We start from the raw sequence: 13,219 nt of genomic DNA on the forward strand, positions 1-13,219 counted from the left end.
CCCATCCGGTCCCGAGGCTTTCCTGGCGTCCAGTGAGGACAGGTGACGCAGAACCTCTGCCTCGCTCACTACTGGGGAGGGAGAGCTTGGGCTTTGAGAGAGGGCAGTGGGGGGGGGGGGGGGGGGTGGCGGTACCCCTGTCGGTCTGTCAGGTCCTCGAACCTGCAATAGAAGCTGCTCAGTTCCTCAACTAGCTCAGTACTTGGTGTTGCATGGAGAGGGGGAGGCTTGTAGTTTGTGGCCACCTTGAGCCCCCTCCAAGCAGCCCGTGGGTCGTTTGAGCTTAGGTTCTTCCTCATCTTATCTGCATATTCCCTTTTAGCCACTCTCAGTTCTTTGTTGAGGGAGTTCCTTGCTATCCTGAAGTCCTCTATGGAGCCGGACTTATGTGCAGCCTCTTTTTGCTTCCGCAGCTTACGTAACTTGTTGGAGAACCAGGGTTTATTGTTCGGATAGACCCTGAAGGACTTTGAGGGAATGCAGGTTTCCTCACAGAATCTTATGTAGGAAGTGACAGTGTCATCCCATTCATCCAGGTTAGATGATTCCAGTGCCCTCCAGTCTGTGTTGTCGAAACAGGTCTGAAGTTGTTCTTTTGCCTCGTTTGACCACACTTTTGCAGATTTGAGAACTGGTTTTGCTGCTTCCAGACGTCTTCTATAGGTCGAGATCAAGTGGATGAGGTTGTGGTCGGATGAACCCAGTGCTGCCCGTGAGATTACTTTGTAGGGGTCTTTCAGGATCGTGTAACAGTGATCCAGTGTGCTGTCACTCCTGGTGGGGCAGGTAACGTGCTGATGGTAGCGAGGCATCGCCCATTACAATAAACAAAGAGTCTGGTAGGGACGTCTCCCACTGTGTGATTATATCATTTAGATCCCGTTCGGCCAGCTTGACATCTGCATCAGTCGGGATGTAGACCCCCATAAGGACGTAGGATGAGGACTCTCTGGGTGAGTAGACAGGCCTACAGTTGAGTAGTAGGAGCTCCAGGTCAGGGGTACACTTCCTGGTTAGAAGCGACGTGTTCGGACACCATGAGGAGTTGATGTAAAAGCAGACCCCCCCCCCCCCCACACTTCCTTTTGCCTGAGAGGGAGCAGTCGCGGTCTGCCCAGATGAGGTTGAAACCCGTGAGGGATAGGGCACTGTCTGGAATATCCTCATGCAGCCAAGTCTCTGTGAGCAGAGTACAGGGGTGTTGCTACTGATCTCCCGCTTGTCGCTGAGGAGACGGAGTTTATCCAGTTTATTTGGCAGGGAGCGGACATTCCCTAGGAGGGCCGAGGGGATGGCTGATCCCAGGCCCTTTTTCCTCAGCCTAACTTGAGCACCCGCCCGACAGCCCCGTCTTCGCTGGACCCCCCTAGCCCCTGGGCGATACCTGGTAATTTGCTGGATGTGACTCCAGACTGAGTTAAATAGGTGCTCGTCCTCTGGCTGGGGAGCCCTGCAGTTTTCCCACTGGATGAGTTGCACCCTTGAGTATGCGATGTGAGGGGTTACCGATGGCGTGGGGGTACTCGTGATTGTGGTCATGGTGCTGGGCTTGGAGGTAGCAGGCAAGGGCTGACTGCACATTTCAGGAAGCAGCATACAGCATTTCAGGAAGCAGCATACAGGGTCTAAAAAGTTCGGACAGGGCCGGCCCGCTCATGAGGCGGGGTGAAACATTTGCCTCAGGCGGCACATCTGGGGGGGCGGCACCCGCCTGTCTGTGGGTGGGGGGGCCGCCCGCCGAGCTGGAGGAGTAGCGGGCAGAAAGGGGGTATTGGGCCTAGCGGTGGGGAGGGGGGTCGGACCCCTCCCTCCCTCGCCTGGGTCCCCCGATCTGCGCTCCCCTCCAGCTGTAAAAAGTTAAGTACCAGCGGCAGCGTATAGATTAAGAGGCAACGGGCGGGGATCACTCACCTTTTCCGCGTTCCAGCGAGCGCTCCACTGACGTCACTTCCTGCAACGCCGGCCACTTACTGGGCGGCATTGCAGGAAGTGACGTCAGTGGAGCGCTCGCTGGAACGCGGAAAAGGTGAGTGATCCCCGCCCGTTGCCTCTTAATCTATACGCTGCCGCTGGTACATAACTTTTTACAGCTGGAGGGGAGCACAGATCGGGGGACCCAGGCGAGGGAGGGGGGGTCCGACCCCCCTCCCCACCGCTAGGCCCAATACCCCCTTCCTGCCCGCTACCCCTCAAGCTCAGTGGGGGGCTTCTAGGGCGGCAATTTTTTTTAAAATTTTGCCTCAGGCGGCAAAAAGTCTAGGGCCGGCCCTGAGTTCGGAACATACAGCAGCATAGAAAGGCATATAGGCTGATAAGTGCAGAGTAGCAGGCTTGTGTTGGGAGCTTGCCTACTAGTTCAGCAAACTAGTTCATGGCAGAGCAGCCCAGGCAGTACAGCAGAACAGGATAGGGTCAAGCAGAGCAGTGGTTGTAGGTTGGCACACTGGGCAGACCTGCAGAGCAACCGGGGCAGGTAACCCAGGAGCAGCAGGGCGCAGCGGCAGGTAACGCCAGAAGTAGCAGGGCAGAGTGGCTGGGTATGGTAACCACGGGGCATGTGGAGGAGCGGTTCGTATCTGTATTGCAGATTTCAGCACCGATGGAGGAGGCTGAAGAGGAGGAAATGCCCGGCCGAAGTCGCTGGAGACTGCGGGGAGCAGGCTGGGCCCTCGAGGTCGGTCGCTGCAGTCTGAGTGAGGCCCGCCCGGGACTTAGGCAGGAGCGCTGGGAGAGACACTGGTGGCCGGCAGGACCTGCCGATGGTCAGTCTCTGGGGCCTGTGGGAACTGGCCGGGCCTGCCTAGGACTATGGCAGGAGCGCTGGAGAAGTCTCTGGGATTCGTGAGGGCAGCCGCTGGAGGCTGAGATCGGGTGATCGCTGGGTTGAAGCAGCGGCGTGGAGTCAGGAGCGCTGGTCCGGAGCAAGGAGCCGTGGGGTTGGTGCTGTGGTTCTGGCGTGCCTGGATACCTCGAACATGTGCGCATCTGTTGCCAGCACTGGGAGCCGGATGTCTCCCGCCGGGTTGCAGGAGCTGAGCGGTGTTTTGCTGAGAGCTGCCCGGAGTATTTGGCCGCACAAGCTTAAGCTTGCCAGACTCTCCACGTGGATGGCTGTGTGGGTCCGCGGCCGCGGTCTGCTGCATTGCCAGGTTGCAGGAGCGCAGCGGTGTTGTTGCTGAGAGCTTCCCGAAGTTTTTGGCCGCTCAAGCTTGCCAGACTCTCCACGTGGGTGGCTGTGTGGGTCCGCGGTCTGCTGCGTTGCTGGATGACTTTGGCGCAGCCCAGTGAAAAACTAGCTAAACTACGTAACTAGTGAGTGACTAATCTAACCTAAACTAACACAAAAGTAACAAAAAAAGTGATAAAAAGTAACAAAACAGAAAAACTTTGCGGAGCCTGTGTGCTTCGGCAGCCGACCTCAGGCGCCATCTTGCCATCTTACAATACATGTTGTATTGATGAAACCATTTTTAAAAAAAACTTTTTACACTATTTTAGAAGGATGTTTAATAGTTTATACATAAACCACTTTTTTTTTTTCCTCATTCACGAAAGAACCCCTTTAAGAAAAATGACTAAATTTACTGTATATTCTGTCTCTCGCTTTCAGCGATTAAAGTGATAGTCCACTTCTGCTGAGAAAATGTTAATCCCTTCAGTTTAGATCTATTCATTACAGGAATCAAAGGCAACCCGTATTTCTGCTTGCTTACATGCAACAAAGTAAAACACATGCAAGCTAAACACATTATTCAAAACTGTCCCTAAGGCCTGGAACCCACTAGCAGTACATTATTAAAGAGACACTGACGCAAAAAAAAATATGATATAGTGAATTGGTTGTGTACTATGAATAATTACTAGAAGATTAGCAGCAAAGAAAATATTCTCATACTTTTATTTTCAGGTATATAGTGTTTTTTCTAACATTGCATCATTCTATAATATGTGCAGATTACACAACACTCAGCATTCAAAATTAGTCTTTCAGAGCAGTCTGTGAAGTAATGACCTCTCCTCTAGCAGAGGAAAAGTAAATAGTCCAGGAACAGTTGAGATAATAAAAGTCAGATAACAGCCCACTCCACGACTAACTTAGTCGGAGAGCTTAATGGCTTGTTTGCATAGAGATAACTGGAGTTTCTCAACTCTTCCTGTACTGGAAACAATTACACTGATGCATCTGATCTTAATGTTTTATTTCTTAGCTGTGCTACACATACAAATCATAATATCATCATTTTTTTTTCGCTTCAGTGTCTCTTTAAGTCATTTCTAAGAACTTGTAATTTGAAAAGCTCTTGCTAATGTAATGCTAATCCCACTTGAGCGATGTGTTGTTTTTTTAAAATCCCCCATAGCATTGCATTAGCAAGAGCTTTTCAAATCTGCAGCGCTTAGAAAAGGCTTCTCGTGGGTTTAAAGTGGACCCAAATTAAAAATACAAGATTTCAGAAATAAAATCTATTTTCTAAATTATAATAATAAATAGCAGCCTTTTTTCAGCTGCATGATGACAAATATAAAATATTTTACATTTATTGGAGGAACTCCTCCCTTCCTTTCATATTGCCGGTACAGAATCCGGCAGACTGGTGGAGTAGGTGGTGTCCAGCAAAGGAGGAATTGCTAATGGCTGCCACCTGTATAACCCTAGTTATGAAAAGAGAAGGGTGAAAAGCATGCACTGAAATGCTCATAGGCTTAAAGGAGTGTTTATTTATCTTTGTATGAGTCAGCGTGGTGCAACTACATATTTTGAATTAAAAAAATGTTTGGTTTGGGTCCGCTTTAAGCCCTAAGGGTACTTTTACACTAATACATTATGGTGTGTTGCACTGTAATTAACACTGTTTTGGCAGAGCCGGATCATCTAGAAGGCAATTCTAGGCAGTTGCCTAGGGCCTGGAGAGATTTTAGGGGCCTGGTGGATGCTAGTCCCCACCAAATCTAAAGCCAGGTGACCATCAGCGGTGGGCAAAAAGTGCTATCTTGCCTAGGGCCCTATTTCATCTTCATCCTTTTCTGTGTTTGGGGCACTGCAGTATATGGTGGTATAATTGAAAGTCTATTAACAGTTCACATCAGAATCTTTATTGTGCCAAACACGACTAAGTCCTGCCCGGAATTGGGCTTGGCGCATACAGAATTCAAGTACACACTAGGGCACACAGAATACATCAAGGAACAGAACACTATTTCACATGCAGAGAAAAACAAATCATGAGTTCCAATTCAATGCAACAGATTTTGTTGTTAAGTTAAAGTGCAGAGCGTGCAATTACACACATTGGTGCGCATAATGTTAATCAATCTTGGTCCTTTACCTGCAATACATTGCTATCAAATCAAATGATGTTTTTGGTTGCATTATGTGTATTTTATAGCACAACACAATGTAACACCCCAATGTGAAATTAGCTTTAGAGGGGCATATTCTGTGCAGCTAATTACCGGTACTCATGCTGTTACTTAATCATTTTACCAGTTTTTTTTCATACACTTTCTGATATCTTGCAGCTTTTTTATATTATGAGTATTCAGAAGTTTGTCAAATTGGTTTACATTATAAAAACATTCTCTCTGTTGTATTTTTATGCAGGAAATAAGAATAGTTTATCAGTTTCATTATAAAAATTGGCCTGATCATGATGTACCCTCGTCTGTTGAGCATATTCTGGGAATGATAGAAGACATACGTGTTCTTCAGTGTGACGACACTCCCCCAATATGTTTTCACTGCAGGTATGTACAGTTACTCCATTTTACTGGAAAATGCAAGCAGAACTACATTTTCGCAAAGGCCACATAGGCCATGGTCTAGGGCTGCGGCTTCCCAAGGGTGGCTGCTTCCTTTAGAAGATAGGATTGCTGCTTAGGTAAAAGGAGGTTGTTGATCTTGGTTAACTTCCGGAAGGCGGGAGCTGCTGCCCAAGGGACCTGTGAAGTAGATGTCACACATGGTAAAGGGGCTGCACATGAAATGAGAGTGGAGCTGATGCACATGCAGGGACTGTTTTTTATGTACAGAAGAAAGGACTGCACATGGGAAAGGGGGGGGGGGGCAAGATACAGGGGAGAGGGGGAGCACAAGAAAGATAGAGGGAAAAGTATAAATTGTGCATGTACAGTAGGTGGAGCAACCTGCAGTGCCCAAGTTGGTGAGATCGCTTCTTAATTGTAAGCCAGAAGCCGAATGTTTGTTATTGATCTTCTGGAATCCTGCCACTTTCTTAGATGTTATATTACGTTATATTATGTTATAGGGGGGGCCCAACTATTTATTTGCTGCTAGGCACGGTGCACTTTGGGTATGAATGCGCGGATGAGTGAAATTAACGTGTTTTAACCACTTTACCCCCAGCGGTACGAATTTCTCCGCCCCTTTTTTCCCCCCTAAAAAACCAGGGACGGAGAAATCCGTACCTTCCGCGCTACCGCCGCTGTCCGCGCTCCTGCCGCTCGTGCGCGCGCACCTGCCGCTCGTGCACGCCGCCGCCCGCTCGCCCGGAGATCAATGAACGGGAAAATCAATTCCCGTTCGTTGATCTAGCCCCCGCAATGATCTGCTGCTTCTTTCAGAAACAGCGAGATCATTGTGAGTCTCCCAGCCTCCTACTGCTTCCTGTAAGCGTCCTTCCGGACGCTTACAGGTCGCATGTAAACAAACACTCTGTGGCCATCTTGTGGCCAAATAGTAAACTACACCCTAAAAGCATTTTACATATTCAAACATTACATTTACACAATAAATTAACTCATTACCTCCCACACTCCCCAATTTTTATTTTTTTTTTGTAATTAAAAAAAAAAAACATACAATAAAAAAAAACATAAATAGTTAGCTTAGGGACTGAACTTTTTAAATATTTATGTCAAGAGGGTATAACACTGTTACTTTATAAACTGCGGGCTTGTAATTAGGGATGGATGCAAAATTGAAAAAAATGCACCTTTATTTCCAAATAAAATATTGTCGCCAAACATTGTGATAGGGACATAATTTAAATGGTTTTATAACCGGGACAAATGGGTTAATACATTTCATGGGTTTTAATTACAGTAGCATGCTTTATTTAAAAACTATAATGGCCGAAAACTGAAAAATAATAATTTTTTCCCACATTTTTTCCTATTTCCCCATTAAAACACATTTAGAATAAAATAATTCTTGGCATAATGTCCTACCTAAAGAAAGCCTAATTGGTGGCGAAAAAAACAAGATATAGTTTATTTCATTGGGATAAGTAATAATAAAGTTATAGACGAATGAATGGAAGGAGCGCTGAAAGGTGAAAATTGCTCTGGTGGTCAGGGGGTAAAACCCCTCAGTGGTGAAGTGGTTAAATCTCTGGCCAGAGAAATATTCATATTCAGTATATATATGTTAAACAGCTAGCATATTACTGCGCAGGTACATGTGTGGGCTAGTGTCAGACTCTGTATGTTGTACGTCGGCAGTATGGCTGTTACGATTCTTGTGGTATCATCTCTTGCCTGCTGGTGGTGGTATTGAGTTGGACTGCCCTGGACTTCCACTATCCACCAGCAGGTGGCTTATCATTGCATCTAAGGACTTGCAGTTCTTTGTATGGCCTGCAGAGGCCTCTAATGTGTCTCTGATCAACTACCACCAGCTGCTTCCTATTACATGGACTATATAAGTCTGCCTCTTCCTGCAAGTCATTGCCAGAACTTCCTTGTTACAGGTCTGAGTCTCTGGTCACCCCTGTTCCTGATACCTGGTTTCTTGTACCCTGCCCTGTGATCTGTTTATCTGCTACTGAACCTCTGCTTGTCCTGACTCTGCTTATGCTTACCCCTCTGTACCTTGTATGTATCTGATTACCTGTTGCTGACTTTATTCCGTTTTGACCTGTCTTTGCCTGCTCCTTTTGATACCGCGTTGTTGTATATAATTGCTTGTACATATATATCTCGTGCACACCGTTTGTAAATAGATAGTTAGATAGTTAGGGGTTATATATTTTGTCACTGCTTCCCGGGTTATTTGTGTATATATTGTGTGCTGTGCATATATGGTATGGTATTTACATTCACGCTTGTATGTATGCTTGCATTATTGCATTTGCAATAAAACATTATTTTTGCACCTTAATTCCTGGTTCCAGTGTCTGTATACTGCAAACTGTGGTCAAACCCTGTTTCTCCGTTCAGGCCCCTGACAGTAAGTTCTGGCCATATATACACTGACCACTGCAGCTATACTGCACACTGATACCTGGCTGTTCCGTCCAAAAATGGATCTGCAACAAATTGATTATTATGCATTGCTTGCTGATGAGGATAAAGCTGAGTGTCGTGCAGTTTTTGCTGATTTCTCTAAAGCTGAATTGCAGCAGTTGATTAGCCAGACATATAGTTATGTCAAATTAGGAATAATTCGTACACAAGATATTGAAAGTTTAGCCAGGATCTGGAATGATCTTGCATACCCAAAAATGACAAATATTTGCATGCAACCTGATTCTGACCAAGGTGTAGTCAGTGATTATGATCCACCGTTTGACAATTATGCCATAGAAGCTCTGATTAACTTGTTTGAGGATGACAGGGAATATTTTCTTGATCATTACTCAAACAAAGGTAAACAGAGCGTGCAGGCTTGCATAGATTCCCTCCAGTCCCTGATCACTCAGGGAATATGCAAGTATGGGAAAGCCTCCCTTCTGCTAAATGCATGGCAGAGAATTATCTCTGCAGGTTCCACAGCTCCTGCCTTACCTGTTATAAGTCCTGTCCAGGTTGATTTTACTTCTGAACAAGTTAACATGTACTATAGTTATTTGAAGAGAGACAGAAAAGCATTTTTTGACTTTTACATTAAGCAAAGCTTTGCATTTGTTTCTGGATGTAAATGTGCGGTTGAGAGTCTATTGTCTGACAGAAAATGTAAGCCTGAGTCAGCCCATGCTTTGATCAATGCATATTCAGAAATCTTGTCATTATGCACACCTCCTGTTAACCCTCTGAATGCCACTCACTCCCAGCCCACTGCAGTTAAACAGCTGCAAAGTCAGTCTCCCAGCAAAGAAGAATTTAATTTTATTTTTGACTCTGAACTGATTGATGATTTGTTTGATTTTCTGAGAAAGGATAGAGAAGGATTTATTAAGTATTACTGTGACAAAAGTGAAGGTTTTGTGTCTGCCTGTATACGTGCAACTGAGACATTGATTGCGCATAGGCTTTGCAAGTATGAATCCGCTTCTGCCTTAATTGCTGCCTATTTAGAAGTCCTGCCAGTAAGAAATTCTTCAGTTAACCCTCCGAATGTCTGTCACATTCAGAATCCTCAGCCCACAGCTACTAAACAGCTTAAATGCCAATCGCCCATTACAAAACAATTTGATTTCATTTTTAACTCTGATCAGATTGATCACTTATATGGTTATTTAAAGAGAGACAAACAAGGGTTTTATGAATCTTACTTTGAGAAGGGGGAATTGTATGTGTCTGCCTGTGTTCGTGCAACTGAGTCATTGATGCTGCATAAGCTCTGTAAGCGTGAATTTGCTTCTATGTTGATTACTGCCTGGCGTGAAATCCTTTCTTCCTGTTTCCACTCTCCTCCTTCTGCTCATTCTCCATGTATCTCTTCTTGTGTCCAGAACTCAGAACCTGCAATAGTTAAAAAACCTGTAAAATCAGCAACATTACAAACCGCTATCAGATCCACACCTTGGTCCTGGCAGTATCCAGTTATATCAAGAGAACCTGCTGTTCCAGTTTCCAGAGTGGTCACCAAAACCAGACGCAAATACTTTCCTACAGCTTCCATTACTCCAGTCATCTCACCTTCCGTACAGCCTCCAGTCATCTCGCCTCCTGTGCAGCCTCCAGTCATCTCGCCTCCTGTGCAGCCTCCAGTCATCTCGCCTCCTGTGCAGCCTCCAGTCATCTCGCCTCCTGTGCAGCCTCCAGTCATCTCGCCTCCTGTGCAGCCTCCAGTCATCTCGCCTCCTGTGCAGCCTCCAGTCATCTCGCCTCCTGTGCAGCCTCCAGTCATCTTACCTCCTGTGCAGCCTCCAGTCATCTTACCTCCTGTGCAGCCTCCAGTCATCTTACCTCCTGTGCAGCCTCCAGTCATCTTACCTCCTGTGCAGCCTCCAGTCATCTCACCTCCTGTGCAGCCTCCATCCAACTCCTGTCTGATGCAGCCTCCGGTTAATGTTTCGGTGACACCTGTTATACAAACTCTTGCCTTCCTCTCACAGCTCTTGCAGACTTGGTATGCTCCAGAATCCAGTCCAGCCGTGTGTTTGTCTGCAGAGCCTTGCCTTCCGCCTGCAGAGACTTTGCCTCCATCTGCAGAGCCTTGTGCTCAGTCTGCAGAACCTCACTTCCAACCTACAGAGACTTCAAAACAGCCTGCAGAATCCTGCTCACAGTCTGCAGAGCTTTGCATCCAGTCTGCAGAACTATGTTCCCAGTCTGCAGAATATTGCCTCCAGTCTGCAGAGACTTCTAGTCAACCTGCAGAATCCTGCTCACAGTCTGGAGAGTTTTGCATCCAGTCTGCAGAAAACGGCATACAGCCTACAGAATTTCAATCTAGTATCCTGCCCACTCAGTTTCAGTTCCAGCTCGCACAGGCCCAGTCCGCACAGTCTCAGTGCCAACTCGCACAAACTGTATCAGGGTCTCAGCCAAAGGTCCAGTCAAGCGCTCAGCCAACGGTTCAGCCATGCGCTCAGCCAACGGCCCAGCTAAGTACTAAGCCAAAGGTCCAGATCCATGAAGTTATACAGTCTGTTGCCCTGCCTGAAACTACTGAGCCTGTTGCCCTGTCTGAAGTTTCCCAACCTGTTAACCTGCCTGAAGTTTTCCTGCCTTCTGTTTCACCTGATGTTATGCAATCTGCTGCCCAGCCGTCACAGACTTTTGTTGCTGCCCAGTCTCCACAGACTTTTGTTGCTGCCCAGTCTCCACAGACTTTTGCTGCTGCCCAGTCTCCACAGACTTTTGCTGCTGCCCAGCCTCCACAGACTTCTGCTGCTGCCCAGCCTCCACAGACTTCTGCTGCTGCCCAGCCTCCACAGACTTCTGCTGCTGCCCAGCCTCCACAGACTTCTGCTGCTGCCCAGCCTCCACAGACTTCTGCTGCTGCCCAGCCTCCACAGACTTCTGCTGCTGCCCAGCCTCCACAGACTTCTGCTGCTGCCCAGCCTCCACAGACTTCTGCTGCTGCCCAGCCTCCACAGACTTCTGCTGCTGCCCAGCCTCCACAGACTTCTGCTGCTGCCCAGCCTCCACAGACTTCTGCTGCTGCCCAGCCTCCACAGATGTCTGCTGCTGCCCAGCCTCCACAGATGTCTGCTGCTGCCCAGCCTCCACAGATGTCTGCTGCTGCCCAGCCTCCACAGATGTCTGCTGCTGCCCAGCCTCCACAGATTTCTGCTGCTGCCCAGCCTCCACAGATTTCTGCTGCTGCCCAGCCTTCACAGACTTTTGCTGTTGCCCAGCCACTAGAGACTCCTGTTATCAACGCTCCTGATGCTTCCAAGACTGCTGTCTGCCCTGTTGGTACCAAGCCTGCTGCAGCGCCTGATGTCTGCCAGTTTCCTGCTCTGTCTGAGACCTGCCAACCTGTTGTCCACTCTGATCCTGTCCAGTCTCCTCCTCAGCCTGATGATGCATGCCAGTTTCCTGCCAAGCCTGTTGGTGCCTGCCAGTCTCCTGTTCAGCCTGATCTTGCTCATTTTCCTGCCAAGACTGATGATCCTGTCCAGTCTGCTGTTCAGCCTGTTTCTGTCCAGTTTCCTGCTCAGCCTGATGATGCCTGCCAGTCTCCTGCCAAGCCTGTTGGTGCCTGCCAGTTTCCCGTTCAGCCTGATCCTGTCCAGCCTTCTGCTCAGCCTGATGATCCTGTCCAGCCTTCTGCTCAGACTGATGATCCTGTCCAGCCTTCTGCTCAGACTAATGGTCCTGTCCAGTCTCCTGCCAAGCCTTATGCCTGCCAGTCTCCTGTCCAGCCTGATACATTGCCTGATATCCTCCAGTTTCCTGAGATCCTGATTTCTACATTGCTCTCTGTCCAAAAAATGCTGGTCTGGATTTGGTTGGCATTATTTCCCTCCCTGCCCACCCAGGTTTGCCTTCTACTGCCTCCTGTATTTGTTGCTGCTTTCTGGGTCCTGCCTGATGTTGTACAGTCTTTTCTCCAACTTGCCATCCTGCCTGGACGTCTACAGCTTATGTTACAAGATCCAAAGATCAAGTTTTCAAAGTGTTTTCCCTCCCTGCCCACCCGAGCTTGGCCTCTGCGAACCACCTGGCCAATGTGTGGATTGTCTGCCTTCTTGTGGGACCCGGGCGGACATTTTCTAAGGACACTGTGGAGCGTCCTGAGGCCGCTCCTTCAGGGGGGGGTACTGTTACGATTCTTGTGGTATCATCTCTTGCCTGCTGGTGGTGGTATTGAGTTGGACTGCCCTGGACTTCCACTATCCACCAGCAGGTGGCTTATCATTGCATCTAAGGACTTGCAGTTCTTTGTATGGCCTGCAGAGGCCTCTAATGTGTCTCTGATCAACTACCACCAGCTGCTTCCTATTACATGGACTATATAAGTCTGCCTCTTCCTGCAAGTCATTGCCAGAACTTCCTTGTTACAGGTCTGAGTCTCTGGTCACCCCTGTTCCTGATACCTGGTTTCTTGTACCCTGCCCTGTGATCTGTTTATCTGCTACTGAACCTCTGCTTGTCCTGACTCTGCTTATGCTTACCCCTCTGTACCTTGTATGTATCTGATTACCTGTTGCTGACTTTATTCCGTTTTGACCTGTCTTTGCCTGCTCCTTTTGATACCGCGTTGTTGTATATAATTGCTTGTACATATATATCTCGTGCACACCGTTTGTAAATAGATAGTTAGATAGTTAGGGGTTATATATTTTGTCACTGCTTCCCGGGTTATTTGTGTATATATTGTGTGCTGTGCATATATGGTATGGTATTTACATTCACGCTTGTATGTATGCTTGCATTATTGCATTTGCAATAAAACATTATTTTTGCACCTTAATTCCTGGTTCCAGTGTCTGTATACTGCAAACTGTGGTCAAACCCTGTTTCTCCGTTCAGGCCCCTGACAATGGCATACTGCAGTGAAGGTTTTTTCTTTTTTTTTATCAAATCGAACCCAGCTTGGATGAAAAAACCTTCTGCCTGTGTGTATGCACCTGACTACAATCAC

At 47.5% G+C, this 13,219-nt stretch overlaps 1 protein-coding gene across 1 annotated transcript in view; it reads left to right on the plus strand.

Annotated features, from left to right (window-relative positions):
- The window catches only part of PTPN22 (protein tyrosine phosphatase non-receptor type 22), a 202,673-nt gene that overhangs the window by 95,936 nt on the left and 93,518 nt on the right, over positions 1-13,219 (plus strand). The window contains exon 8 of the mRNA XM_068265572.1: positions 5,603-5,745. Within this exon, the coding sequence (XP_068121673.1) occupies positions 5,603-5,745 (143 nt within the window). The remainder of the gene's footprint in view (positions 1-5,602; positions 5,746-13,219) is intronic.

The sequence above is a fragment of the Hyperolius riggenbachi genome, chromosome 2 (genome assembly GCF_040937935.1).
Source record: "Hyperolius riggenbachi isolate aHypRig1 chromosome 2, aHypRig1.pri, whole genome shotgun sequence".
In the NCBI taxonomy this organism is placed as follows: Eukaryota; Metazoa; Chordata; class Amphibia; order Anura; family Hyperoliidae; genus Hyperolius; species Hyperolius riggenbachi.